The sequence below is a fragment of the Canis aureus genome, chromosome 3 (genome assembly GCF_053574225.1).
Source record: "Canis aureus isolate CA01 chromosome 3, VMU_Caureus_v.1.0, whole genome shotgun sequence".
In the NCBI taxonomy this organism is placed as follows: Eukaryota; Metazoa; Chordata; class Mammalia; order Carnivora; family Canidae; genus Canis; species Canis aureus.
In genome coordinates, this window is record NC_135613.1 from 14,969,548 (window position 1) to 14,983,443 (window position 13,896).

Here is a 13,896-nt window from a genome sequence, read left to right on the forward strand (position 1 = left end):
CAACAAAGCAAGAAAAAATATCCAGTGGGAAAAAGATAGTCTCTTTACAAATAGTGTTGGAAAAACTAGACAGCAACATGCAAAAGAATGAAACTAGACCACTTTTTTACACCATACACAAAAATAAACTCAAAATGGATACTCAAAAATAAAACTCAACCTAAATGTGAGACCATAAAAATCCTAGAAGAGAGCACAGGCCATACTTTCTCTGACATTGGCCATAGCAACTTCTTTCTAGATAGAGGTCTCCTGAGGCAAGGGAAACAAAAGCAAAAATAAACTATTGGGACTACATCAAAATAAAAAACTTCTGCACAGCAAAGGAAACAATCAACAGAACTAAAAGGCAGCCTATGGAATGGGAGAACATATTTGCAAACAATGTATCTAATAAAGGATTAGTATCCAACATATATAAAGAACTTCTAAAATTCAACACCCAAAAATTAATAATCCAATTTAAAAATGGGAGAAAACATGAACAAACATTTCTCCAAAGAAGACATATAGGGATGCCTGGGTAGCTCAGCGATTGAGCGTCTGCCTTTGGCTCAGGGCATGATCCTGGAGACCCGGGATTAAGCCCCACATCGGGTTCCCTGCAGGGAGCCTGCCTCTCCTTCTACCTGTCTCTCTCTCTCTCATGAATAAATAAACTCTTTAAAGAAAAAGAAGACATATAGATGGCCAATAGACACATGAAAAGATGCTCATCATCACTTATCATCAGGGAAATGCAAATCAAAACTAAAATGAGATACCACCTTACACCTGTCAGAATGGCTAAAATCGACAACACAAAAGGATTAGAGAAAGAGGAATTGTCATGCACTGTTGGTGAGAATGCAAACTGGTGCAGCCGCTATGGAGGACAGTATGGAGGCTCCTCAAAAAGTTAAAAATAGAGCTCCCCAAAAACCAGCAATCACACTACTGGTTATTTACCCAAAGAACACAAAAACACTAATTCAAAGGAATATATGCACCCTGGTGTTTATAGCAGCATTCCTTACGCTCTTGAAGATACAGAATCAGCCCAAGTAACTATCGATTGATGAATGGATAAAGAGGATGTGAGATACACACAGCAATATTATTCAGCCTTACCAAAGAATGAAATCTTGCCTTTTGCAACAACACAGATGGAGTAGAGTGTATAATGCTAAGGGAAATAAGTCAGAGAAAGATAAATACTACAGATTTCACTCATATGTAGAATTTAAGAAACAAAACAAGTGAGAAAAGAGAAAAAAGAGAAACAAACCAAGAAACAGGCTCTTAACTATAGAGAACAAACTGATGGTTACCAGAAGGAAGATTGGGGGGAGGGGGAAATGGGTGAAATAATAAGTAGTACACGTGTCTTGATGAGCACCCAGTGATTAGAATTTTTTAAAAATGAAAATGAAAAAAATTTAAAAATACACATTTTTAAATACAAGAAAATATGTATTTCAACAGAAAACTGTTGAAAGAAAGAACCAATAATTAGGAAATGGTTGGATAATCCAGAGCCTATCAGCATGGAAGATTATACAACTGTATAAAGAGTAAAGGAATATATGCTACTATGATGTCATCATAGAGGATGTCCTAAAATTAAAATGGCAAGATGACAAAAAGTATATGTATTGTGCCACAATGGATGTGCTTGTGTCTTTGTTTATAGGTATTTCAGTTAAAAGAGCAATAGGATCAACCACGACATAGTAAATGGAAGCCTGGGGGATGGGTGGCAGAAACTAGAGCTATGGGAAAGGAACAGAAGTTGAATGACTGAATAAATTTTGTTTTCTCAAAATCCTAATGTGAATTTAAGTTGTATAAAGGCCCCAAATATATTTTTAAAAAATAAAACAAAGGAGTCTGTTGGTTTTCTAGGGCTGCCATAATGAAGTGTCACAGACTGAGTGGATTGAACAATGGAAACATTTCCTCATGGTTCTGGAGCATAGAAGTCTGAGACCAAGGTGTCAGTTGAGTTTCATTTTGAGAGTATCTCCTTAATTTATAGATGGCCACCTTCTGTTTTTATCTTCACGTGGTCTTCCGTCTATGTGTGGCTGTGTCCTCATCTTCTCTTTTTATGCAGATACCAATCATATCAGATCACAGTTCACCTGAATGACTTCATTTTACTTTAATTCCCTCTTTAGAGAGCCTATCTGTAAATACAGTCACATTCTGAGAGGCTGGGATTAGGACTTCTACATGCAAAATTTAGGGGGACACAGCTCAGCCCAAAATAGTCCTCAGGAATGGGTCAGTTCAGTGGCTTTTTTAATAACCATACAGAGAGAGATTGCAAGCGACAAGTGTACCCAATAATCACACTGTACCTGCCTGGTTAATATGCCTGAAGGATGAAAGGAAATGCACATGAGAGAAAAATGATTGTACCTGATTAGTACACCCAGTAATCAAATCATACCTCCCTGATGGATATGCCCCAGGGCGAAAAGGAAGTGCAGATGACTATTTATCCTTCCTGGTGCTAGGTGTTCTGCAGAAGCTGTGGTACACCTCGGCTCAGAGTGACAGAGGTAAGGCATTTTTAATGCAGGGCATAGACTTCATGCATCTGGTCCACAGGATCATGGAAGCTGGACCCAAACTTTCTCAGGTCCTCAATCTTTAAGGGGGGTACACAGTGTCCACAGTCATCCCAGTTTCTGTCTAGAAGTGGGTGGGGGAGCTGGGCTAGAAGAAGTTCATGCTGTAATTCATGCCCTATGTCCCCAGTGCCTACCATGGATCCTTCATTCCTGCTGGCCTTTCCTTTGCTCCTGGCCCTGTCAACACCTTGCAATGCTTGTAATTGTAAAATTGAGCACCCTCAGACATATTACTGCACATCGGATATCGGTGAGCTAGGGAAACACCAGAGAAGTCTCCACCAAGGAGGTCTCACCCTGGGGTATAGAAATGTGGAGGTGGGGGAGCTCTGGTGATCTGAGCAATGTGACCCTAAGACATTGGATGAGGAAATCCTAAATCAATGAACCTCTGGGCCTCTGACCCATTTCTTCTTCCTCCCAGTCATATTAGCTGATATACTGGGACCAGGAAACAACACCATCACAAGACAAGGTTTCAGAGTCAATGTCATTAAGGTAAACTCAGTACCTCCTTTCCTCAAAACAAGACTGTTCCAATCTGCTTTTGCAGAATTGGGTGGTCTCTGGAGCCTTGAAGCTTCTATGAAAACCTAAGGTCCTAGCCACTCTTTCCCTCCCATCCCAGGTACTCAAGGCTCCCCGGAGCACCCCAAGAATCCATGATATCTACTCACCCATCAGTTGGAACGACTGTGGTTATAAGCTGAGGACCACTCAACAGTCACTATTACTTATCGCAGGTGAGCATCCCTGTCCACATACAGCCTCTCAGCCTTGCTGCCTCTCCCTGAAAAAGGACCACCTGACTTCTACAGCTAACACCACCAAAGACCAAGGGCCCTTTCTCCACAATCTGAGAGACTTTTTCTAGAGAAATACTGGACCCTCATTCATGGCTGACTTAGGGTTTCAGACCCTCTGGGCTGACTTCACAGGGGACATCCACACATGCTGTGCCAACTCAGTCCATGCTCACCCATCACCGCAGGCTATTTGAGGGGAGGGACGTTGCGCTTCACAAGATGCCATCTGGTCTACTTCTGGTACCGGCTCACCAGAGAGCAGAAGCGAGGTTTCGAGGGAGCGTACAGAACAGGATGCAAATGTGCAGTGAGTAGCCACCTAAGTGATTTTTCTCTGCAGCCCAGGCACTGCTCTTGTCCCATGTCCTTGTTCCCAGGTCTTTCTCCCTTGCTGTCTCCCTTTCTGGATGATCACTGCTCTCTCACCTTCCTTCTGTCCCCTGGCCATGACCTCCTCCCACTGTTTTTTCCTGTCCTCACCACTGCGCCCCACTGTTCCCTTTAGCCTCTCCTTGTGCCCAGACCCCTGTTGTCCTTCTCTGTCCAGGATGGGTGGGCATATAAACAGGAGGTGGGCAGTCCTGGATCTCCCTCCACCCCTAGATTCAGCCCTGCCTCCTCTGCTGGCATGACTGCCCTCAACCTGACCTAGGAGAGTGTGTGTGGAAACAGAAGGACTGTAACTACAAAATATGGGAAGGAAACCTTTCCTTGTACTCCATGTGTGTCCCCACTGACACCGGGGTCTGCAAATGGACCCATATCCAGAAGGATTATCAATACCAAGCCTCAACCCCAGCGACTTCTCTATTCACTAGGACCTAAGTGATCTATTACAGTTTTAATGTTGTTTTCTGACCTGGCTGATGTTAACAGAATGGAGTTCATTTGAATTGTGCCTCCTTTGAATTGTACACTTCAGTTGTGTTTATTTTCTGTGAGTAGTGCGTGCATCAATAAAATTTACAAAAAATAAATCCCAAGTTGATAAACCCCACCCCGGAGAGAAATTCCCTTTATCTTCTCAGTTCTTCAGTTAGGTTCTATTTCTTATTCCTCTAGAAACCTCATTCCATCACTCCTGACACTTCCTCATCTATCAAAGCAAGAGCCTGGATCTAGCAAGGGCTAGATCCAGAGAGACCAGGGCCAGATACCACCTGACATATCCTTAACCTTCCCCAGATGATTTCCAAAACCAAAAATCATGAGAGAAAGGATGCTCCTTGTTCCCACAGAATCAAGATTCTCTTGCAAATATAAAAATCATCCCTTGTCATATTAAAGTTCTTAAAATAAAAATGGAAAACTTTTGAACTTTTATAAGAACAGAACGAAATGTTTTTAGGATTTCAAATCATAAAAGGTGCAAGATATAAGAGAAAATTGATAAATTCCGTGACTTTAAAATAAAATAGCTTCCTCCAAATAAAACAAAGTACCATGAACACTATAAAAATATAAGATGCAGACATAGATTGACATTATAGAGGATTTACAGCTTTATGGTAAAACTTAGATCTAAACAGGGGCACCGGGGAGCTCAGTCAGTTAAGTGTCTGCCTTTGGCTCAGGTCGTGATCTCAGGGTCCTGGGATGGAGCCCTGTGTTGGCTCCCTGCTCAGTGGGGAGTCCACTTGTCCCTCTCCTTCTGCCTTTCCCTGGCCTTATTCTCTCACTCTCTCAAATAAATAGAATCTTTAAAAAAAATTAGGTCTGAATAATGAATGTTTGGGGGAATTGGTTGGAGTTTCCCTTTGAACATAATTTATTAAAAATTCCTCAGAGTCCTTCCAGAAAGAGTGTCTTCTCTTTTATTTAATTATTAATATGATTTGATTTGATTACGCAATTTTATTTTACTTAGTTATTTTAAATTTTGGATTTATCAAAAAAGGTGCCAAGATGGTACAAAGTATCCATATATACCTGTTACCTAGTTTGCTGTAATGATGCAGAGCTTGATCTCATGACTCTGAGATCACAACCTGAGCCGAAACCAAGTCAGAAACCCAACTAACTGCGCCACTCAGGTGTTCCTGGTTTGTGACTTCTTAATTTAACATCATTTTTGATGACCTGGCAATTTTACAGGGTACTGGTATCCTGGAAACTGCCCCTCAATTTGGATTTGTCTTAATGTATTTTCATGATTTTACTGGGACTGTTAATTTTGGAGAATACCACAAAGAGGAAATACTTTTCTTATTGATCTATATCACAAGTACATAGCATTGACATTGTATCACTGGTAGTATTTACAACGGTCAGCTAGTTAAGGTTGTATCTGCCAGATTTCTCCACTGGATAGGCACTGTTTTCTCCTTATATACTTCGTTGGCCATGTCCCCATTGTTTTTCAATTGATCAGTGGAATTTAGAAAGCCATACCTGGGCTTTCTCAGTACATAGAGCCAGGAAATATATGTATGCATACTAATTTATGTATATCTACATGGTTATAACTGTTACCCTAGGGCAGCCCCTGTAGCACAGCGGTTTAGCGCTGCCTGCAGCCTGGGGTGTGATCCTGGAGGCCCAGGATCGAGTCCCACATCAGGCTCCCTGCATGGAGCCTGCTTCTCCCTCTGCCTGTGTCTCTGCCTCTGTGTGTGTGTGTGTCTATGAATAAATAAATAAAAATCTTAAAAAAAATAACTATTACCCTATTTCTTTCAATATATATTAAAATAAGCATTAGTCTCATACTAATACCAACTACAGAGTAATACAGGGCTCATGATAGCTCGCAACTCTTGATTGTACACTTTTCCTCTGACAATAAGAAACTTGACTCTCATATTATCTACTTATGTGTTCAACCCTAGAATACATGTAAAGTAGTTTCAGAATTGTCAACATGTACCCCTGTAAAGTAAATTTACCAACTAGAATATAGGGTTTATGGAGTTTTTACATCAATCCACTCATTCAAACTCAAATGCACAGTTTCTACCCTAAGGTCCCAAAGGTTCCCAAGTACACCTGATATCTACTGGGGTCTATTCTAGGAGAGGAAGCCCTATAAAAGAGATAGTGCTCCTGGCACAGACTCAGAAATCGGAGTGAACTTGCATGCATTATAAGGAATAAAGGCACTGCCTGATATTTATACATCTACAATCCCAACCTAATTTATGCAGACCCCCAATTTCAACCTTCCAATGAGCAGGGCTTTCCATTTACAACTCTCAGAAAAACATAGAGCTCCTGGCAGAGAATCAAGAATCTAAGTGGACATGGTTGGGGTTTAATAGACGTAGGGAAGGCTGCAAAATCCATGTATCAATGCCTGTGATCTCGCCCTCCCTGGAATTCAACCATTGACCTTGGAATCAGAACAGAATTATGGAAAAAGAACACTGCAGAATGGATGGCATACCCGGCACAGACTTTGGGAAGTAAACGGTTGCATGTTTTCTGTGGCTCTAAGGACACACACACACATATGCATACACACACACAGTCACAAAAATTTTTATACATAATTGTGTATACATATGTAGCAAAGATGTCCTAGCTTAATCCTCTGAGAGCCTAAATGAAATGAAACATCAGTTATGACATAGGCCATAGTTTCTTATATAGGGCACAAAAAGTAAAAATGGTAAAAGACAAACTGATAAATTTTGCCTTATTAAAATTTAAAACTTTCATTCTTCAAAAGCTGATATTCCAAAAATAAGAGAATAAGCCCAGAGAGGAGAGTTAAATGCAAAACACATATATCTGACAAACATGCTGTATCTAGAAAATACTAAAGGGGAAAAAAATCTCTTACTACTCAAAAGGAAAAATAACAATACAAATGAGCAAAGTATCTGAATAGACACTTCATAAAACATGATACATGAATGGCCAGAAGTCCCTAAAAATACTTATTATTGGAAAAACAAAAATAGAATCTCTACATGACACCATTTTGTATTCATTACAATGGTTAAAATTAAAAGACTGACAATACCAAGTGTTGACAGGGATTTGAAGTAACTGGTAGTCTTCCAATTTGCTCCTTTTTTAAAATTTATTTATTTATTTTTTATTGGTGTTCAATTTGCCAACATATAGCATAAAACCCAGTGCTCATCCCATCAAGTGCCCCCCTCAGTGCCCATCACCCAGTCACCCCCAACCCCCGCCCACCTCCCTTTCTACCACCCCTTGTTCGTTTCCCAGAGTTAGGAGTCTCTCATGTTCTGTCTCCCTTTCTGATATTTCCCACTCATTTTTTCTCCTTTCCCCTTTATTCCCTTTCACTATTTTTTATATTCCCCAAATGAATGAGACCATATAATGTTTTTCCTTCTCCAATTGACTTATTTCACTCAGCATAATACCCTCCAGTTCCATCCACGTCGAAGCAAATGGTGGGTATTTGTCATTTCTAATGGCTGAGGAATATTCCATTGTATACATATACCACATCTTGTTTATCCATTCATCTTTCGATGGACACCGAGGCTCCTTCCACAGTTTGGCTATTGTGGACATTGCTGCTAGAAACATCGGGGTGCAGGTGTCCCGGCGTTTCACTGCATCTGTATCTTTGGAGTAAATCCCCAAGCAGTGCAATTGCTGGGTCATAGGGCAGATCTATTTCTAACTCTTTGAGGAACCTCCACACAGTTTTCCAGAGTGGCTGCACCAGTTCACATTCCCACCAACAGTGCAAGAGGGTTCCCCTTTCTCCACATCCTCTCCACCAATTTACTCTTGAGAGTATAAAGTATTGCAACCAATTTGGAAAATGTTCAATGATTTATTAAGTTAATGATACAATTATCATATGATAAACAGATTACAACCTAAGTATTTATATAAAAAATGAAAACATAAGCCAAGCCATCTATTAAAAACCAAGAGACTTGTCATAAATGTATGTAATAGCCTTATTGATAATGGCCAAGATCCTGGAAAATAAACATTTTCCACCAGTAATTGAACAAATTTTGGTTTATTCATACAATGTAATAGCCACCAAGAAAGAAAATGAATTACCAGTATAGGCAACATGGATGAATTTTATAAGCTTTGTCCCGAGAGGAAGAAACCATTTATCAAAGAGATTACACTAAAGTATTCTGTTTGCATTGAATTTGAGAATATGCAAAATTAATCTATAGTTACAGATATTAAGTCAATATTTGTCTGAATCTAGCCTAAGAGAATGATTAGGTCCAAAGGGATTTGAGAGATTTGGAGTATTTTTCTGTATCTTGATTGAGGTCTTGTTACATAGTGTGTTTATTCATAAAAATTCTTTAGAACATGTGATTGAAATGTGCAAGGTGCATTGTGTATCCATTTGCTTTATAAATTTGATTAAATTGGTAACCATTTTATTACTTCTTGTGATTCCCAGGTTTGGCTAGGTGAAGCTTCCTCTCCATGTGACACTATCTGGGGGCTACAGTTAACTGCTTATGGAAATAGACTGGAACATCCATTTGCCACTGCCCATGAGTTCATATATTATTATAAGCTGGATTGTGTACCCAAAATTCATATGTTGAAGTCCTAGTCCTAGTACTTCAGAATGTTACTGTAGTTAGAAAGAGGGTATTTATTTAAAAAAATTTTTTTTAAATTTTAAGTAGGCTCCATGCCCATCGTGGGGCTCAAACTCATGACCCTGGAATCAAGAGTCAGACACACTACCACTGAGCCAGACAGAGAGACGGTCTTTAAAGGAATAATTAAGGTAAAATGAGGCCACAGGGGTGGGCCTTAATCCAATATTGCTGGCATCCTTATAAAAAGAGATTAGGACACTGACACACACAGAAGAAAGACCATGAGAAGACACAGCTTGTAGACAGCCATCTACAAGCCAAAAAGACAAGTCTCAGAAGAAACTCCAAAGAATGATTCTCAGCTTGATCTTGAACTTTTAGCCTCCATAGTTGTGAAAAAGTAAATTTCTGTTGTTTAAACCACCCAGTCTGTGGTATTTTGTTACAGTAGTCCTAGAAAACTAATACAGGTATCTTTTAACTTCAGGTCATTTCTTTTTCCACAGAAACAATATGACTAGGAGCATGTTCTTATACTCTCTTTATTAGGAGAATTTTTCCTTCCCTTCTTTTTTTTCAAAATCACCCTTGACTTGGCATATCATATAGTAGCCATCCATTTCCACCTTATTTCAACATATCAAGCCAAACCATCTATTAATCTATATTTGTCTTTGTCCATCAGGGAGTCAAGAGTTGTGTGTAAAGAAAAAGGCTTGATGTGGGTAGTGCTGATAGGGAGAAGGGAAGATGAAGAAGCTCACCAAATAGAAAGGGCAAAAACAAAGACAAGGGACAAAGGAAAGACAACAAGGATTGAGAAAAGGAGAAGAAAAAATGAAGAGGGAGAGGGAGCAATAGCTCCTTGCTGAAAGAACAGCTGGTGGGTCACTCATGATAGAATTACCTTCTGCCTTGTAGATATCAAGATCCCTTCTTTCTCCTTCTAGCTGTACATTCCCATATTCCACATTACATCTATTCAATTTTAACTTATTGTTATTCAAAGACAGGGTAAAGACAGTAACAAAGATAACTGTGCTCACAAAGACAGAAGTCAAACTTGGAGGGTCTGCACACTGTGTTCCCTCTGTAGTTTGAGTGAATCCAGTCCTAGGGCTTCAGTATACCCCGGGCAAGAAAGCAAATCAGCCATAGATGGGCAGTCATGGGAGCACAAAGAGAAACAATAACTATGTTTCTGGTCTATTGGCCAAAAGCAAGGGTTCCATGCAAGGGGTCAAAGAAGACAACTCACCCTAGATGAGGTATTTTTGGCTGGAAAATATCCACTCATGAAATGTGACCATGGTATTTTTTCCTCATCAGATGTGTAGGTAAATTGAAATGCCTCCTCAGAGGAGACTTGATCATCTGCAGAGAAAAGAGGAAAAATGGTATGGCACTCAGGAATGTGTGTGGGTGCTACAGTGTTGATGTTTGACTGGGACCTGTCAGACACAGACACATTCAGTCAGAGTAGGATGGAGAATCTTCTGCTCTCATGGGGTGATACGTATGAAGAGGAGTTGGTAGTGTTAACCTGGTAATGTGATTTTATAGACCTGCATTCTCCTGATGAAATGCCCAGGCCCTAGAATAAAGCAGTATTGTTTGGGAGATTGAAAAATTGTGCGTGTTTAGGTATTCAAGATTTCACTTGTGTGTCTCCAGCCAAGTCTTAAAGACAAAAAGTGCAGCCCCACTGCACCCATGTCCATGATCCCCCACTCAACCACCATATCAAGAATTCTCACCCCTTATGACCAAATGGTGAAATTCCATAGCAAGGGACTCTTCATTCTTAACAGACTCACCAAGTTCTAAGAAAAGAATCCAGTGGTATAATAGTGCATAAGCGCAGACTTGCCAGCATGGCCAAGATAGCCAGAAGGATACAGAAACCACCAGGTGGAGCCAGGTGGGAGCCTGGTGGGACAATGAAGGATTTAGGACAAGACTTTCATACAGTTCTTCTGTCTTTACTGAGGTAGCATTATAATATTACAGAATGTGGATAAATAATATTAGAGCCTTGTAATAGGTATTCCTTTAATCATCATGAGAAACATAAAGGTTAACTTAATGGTACCTAGACTCAAGGTACTTGGGTTAAAATCCAAATTGCATTAATTTCTGGCTGTAGGACTTCAGAGCAGCTCATCTCCTCAGACTCCTCGACTGTGAAATGTGATAATTACAGAACTTCTCTTATAGGACCACTGCCAAGATTAAATATTTAAGACATGGAATATGCTTGAAGTATTACCTGATACCAAGTAAGCACTCAATAAATTTCAACTTGTATACTCTATGGTTAGTAGTTATTATTACTAACATTAGCAATAATGACCACTACTTTAATAAATAAGGATCTACCTCTTTTAAACCTCACCATACTCATAAAAATATAGATTTATTCCCCGAGTTTTGAGCTATTTCCTCATTCCCAATTGTAGTAGTAAATTCAATTCTACTATAAAGGCAAAAAGTAATGATGTATCACAGCTGTCCCAGTTTCATATAGATTAAAAAGGAACAACAAAAGATTCACCAGGCTAGTATTAATCATTGTTATAGTATTATGTTAATTCAGATTAACAACGTACTGAAATCATCCACACTTCCTAAAGGGAAACTAGTATTTTCAAGGAGAAAGCCAACATACTTACCATTACTTCTTTGACCCTGGAAAGGTCCTGAGATATGAAAGAATTCTATAGGATGTCACAAAATTTCTCAGAGATTAGTTCCTATAATCATTTCCCCCATTATCCTTCAAAGTTGGCCATAAATTTTCTTGTACATAGCCATGCCCCTGCATCCTCATCCACACTGACCACTCAACAGGGAGGCCATGACCATTAGGCCATGACCTAATCTCTTCCTCTCCTCTGCAAATTCCCAAGTCCAGGAAGATATGTAACTAGATCTTACTTGTACATCGGAGGCCTACAGCCATGCCTCTGATCTACAACATGCAGTCTTTTTCAGGCTATTATTTTAACCAATACCTAGGCTTTTGCTTCAGGAGAAAGTCACAAATAGGTCAAGGATCGGTTGCTTTTCTCCATGCCCTATTAGGGCCTCTTAAGTGTCATCCATGAATTCATCCAAAACCTTGCATAAGCAAGGGGGGGAAAGGCTACATTGTATCCTGTGATGAGGCTTAGTCAGAGATATGAATACAGTATGAATTCACATCTATTTTAATATATATTCAGATACATAGATGCATAAATTATTATAGATACGGTTATATACAAAGATTAGCATATATAGTATATATATACATATATAGATACATATTTATATTATTTATAAAATTTGTTTGTTTCCTGACTGTCTCCTGAGCAGACCTAGAAGCGCTGACATCCTGATAGCAATGAGAACACCTAATGCCCAGATCTTGGTTTCTAAACACCATTATCCAATACAAGAACTCAGGGCCCTTTGGAAAAGGGCTGAATACAGGGCTGGGGCAGTTAAAACACAAGATGATCCCATGTGTGTTAAAAGGACACATGGATCAATATGAAAGAACTCTCAATGGCCATGGCCGAAACAATTTTCCAAGCAAAATATACAATTTCTAGGAAATTTTTCCTAGAAAAATAAATATATAGAATTAAATTATAGCTCAAAAAATAAAATTAATATCCATAATTCTATACCAATATTAATAAAATATTTAATAAATAAATAGGGAGTAGGAGCAAATCTTCCTTATAGAAGAATTCCAAATAGCATTGTAGATTTCTGCCTTCTAGGAGGTGGGAAATTAATTTCCTTTCTCTTAAGTATGAGAAGGACTTACCATATCCCAGATAATAGAATATGGAAAAGAGAAACTAGTGATTTTATAATAGAGAAACACTGAAGAATTCATCTTAACCAAGTGATCAAGGCTAATATCAGCACAGATCATTTAGAGTAGCATCATATACCCCCTGATATGATGCAATAAAAAACATACTCCACCCCTGAGTATATTTAAAAATATTATTCCCTTTTAAAAGTGAAATTTACTTAAATATGTAACATACTGCATTGTATTTAAGTCATAATTCCTTTCTAAACATCTGTTATACTAAATTTGTATCAAGGAACCTATAACCACTAACTTTAAAATAATGCAACAAAATTAAATACTGACCATACAGTATTGTCCTCATTTTTTTTGTTGGATTTTGTCACCTAGGACCCACTAATACAATGCAAACAATCTCAAAATGGGACTACTGGCATATAGGGCTCTTGCTTTCTGGTCTTCCAGGATATTTGCTGAGAATGTGACTCAGATTGGCTACTTCCCTATGCGATAACGAATTCATGTTGCTGATGATGGAAGATGGAGATATTCTAGCCTTTAAGATGTTTAGCACATATATGTTGAAAAATAGTATACTTGATGATCTCCAGATCTTGTTTGTTTCAAACTTCTCTCTTTCACATATACTGAGTTCAGTTTTTGGTTTTGCAAGCTGAGCGGAATTTGGGAGTCTCTGCAACATTTGGTGGATACCACCATAGCTTATCAGGGAAGTGAGTTGGCAAACAAATGATTGGGATCAGACAGTTTGCACTAATTTAAGTAAGTGATCTGTGTGTTACTTAACTCATGCTCTTGACACCAAATTTTTGTGCAGACATAACTATCCCTTGTTTCCACGTGTGGTTCTGTATTTAGGTTTTAGAAATGCCTAATATTAAAGTTGAAATTTTTTAGTGAATTTTCTCCTCAAGTTCAGCAGTTTGTTTTTATAAGAATTACTTCATGATCTTGACCCTAAATATTTCATCTAAGGGAAAACAGAAAATAACAAGATAACATCCCTAAGCCTATGAATGTGTTTATGTTGCAACACCGAATAATACCAATCCCAGCACCAGATATGGAGGCTACTTTGAAGGGTTATGAAGGGTGACCTTCTAGGGCTCTGGTGATTAGTTAGATGC

At 38.9% G+C, this 13,896-nt stretch overlaps 2 protein-coding genes across 4 annotated transcripts in view; both read left to right on the forward strand.

The window, feature by feature from the left end:
• The first annotated feature begins 782 nt into the window (after positions 1–782).
• LOC144304360 (metalloproteinase inhibitor 2-like) lies at positions 783–4,401 on the forward strand. Its single transcript, XM_077882893.1, has 7 exons — positions 783–897; positions 2,412–2,546; positions 2,746–2,868; positions 3,043–3,116; positions 3,247–3,361; positions 3,610–3,731; positions 3,972–4,401. Exons 1-7 carry the CDS (start codon positions 783–785, stop codon positions 4,074–4,076), a joined length of 789 nt encoding a protein of 262 aa, XP_077739019.1. The 3' UTR covers positions 4,077–4,401.
• Positions 4,402–10,787: 6,386 nt separating this feature from the next.
• The window catches only part of MON1B (MON1 vesicular trafficking associated B), a 37,254-nt gene continuing 34,145 nt past the window's right edge, over positions 10,788–13,896 (forward strand). The window contains exons 1-2 of one of the 3 annotated variants that reach the window (XM_077890884.1): positions 10,793–10,927; positions 11,084–11,216. The gene's annotated coding sequence lies outside the window, so the exon portion shown is untranslated. Of the gene's footprint in view, positions 11,217–13,896 lie in introns of all 3 variants that reach the window. The other 2 variants (XM_077890883.1, XM_077890885.1) reach the window with 2 other exon arrangements.

Coding starts and splice junctions, on each gene's coding strand:
- LOC144304360 (XM_077882893.1), top strand. CDS start 783: ATGGCTAAAATCGACAACACAAAAGGATTAGAGAAAGAGGAATTGTCA. Junction 2,547..2,745: donor CTCGGCTCAGAGTGACAGAG/GTAAGGCATTTT, acceptor CTATGTCCCCAG/TGCCTACCATGGATCCTTCA. Junction 3,732..3,971: donor GAACAGGATGCAAATGTGCA/GTGAGTAGCCAC, acceptor TTCTCTGTCCAG/GATGGGTGGGCATATAAACA.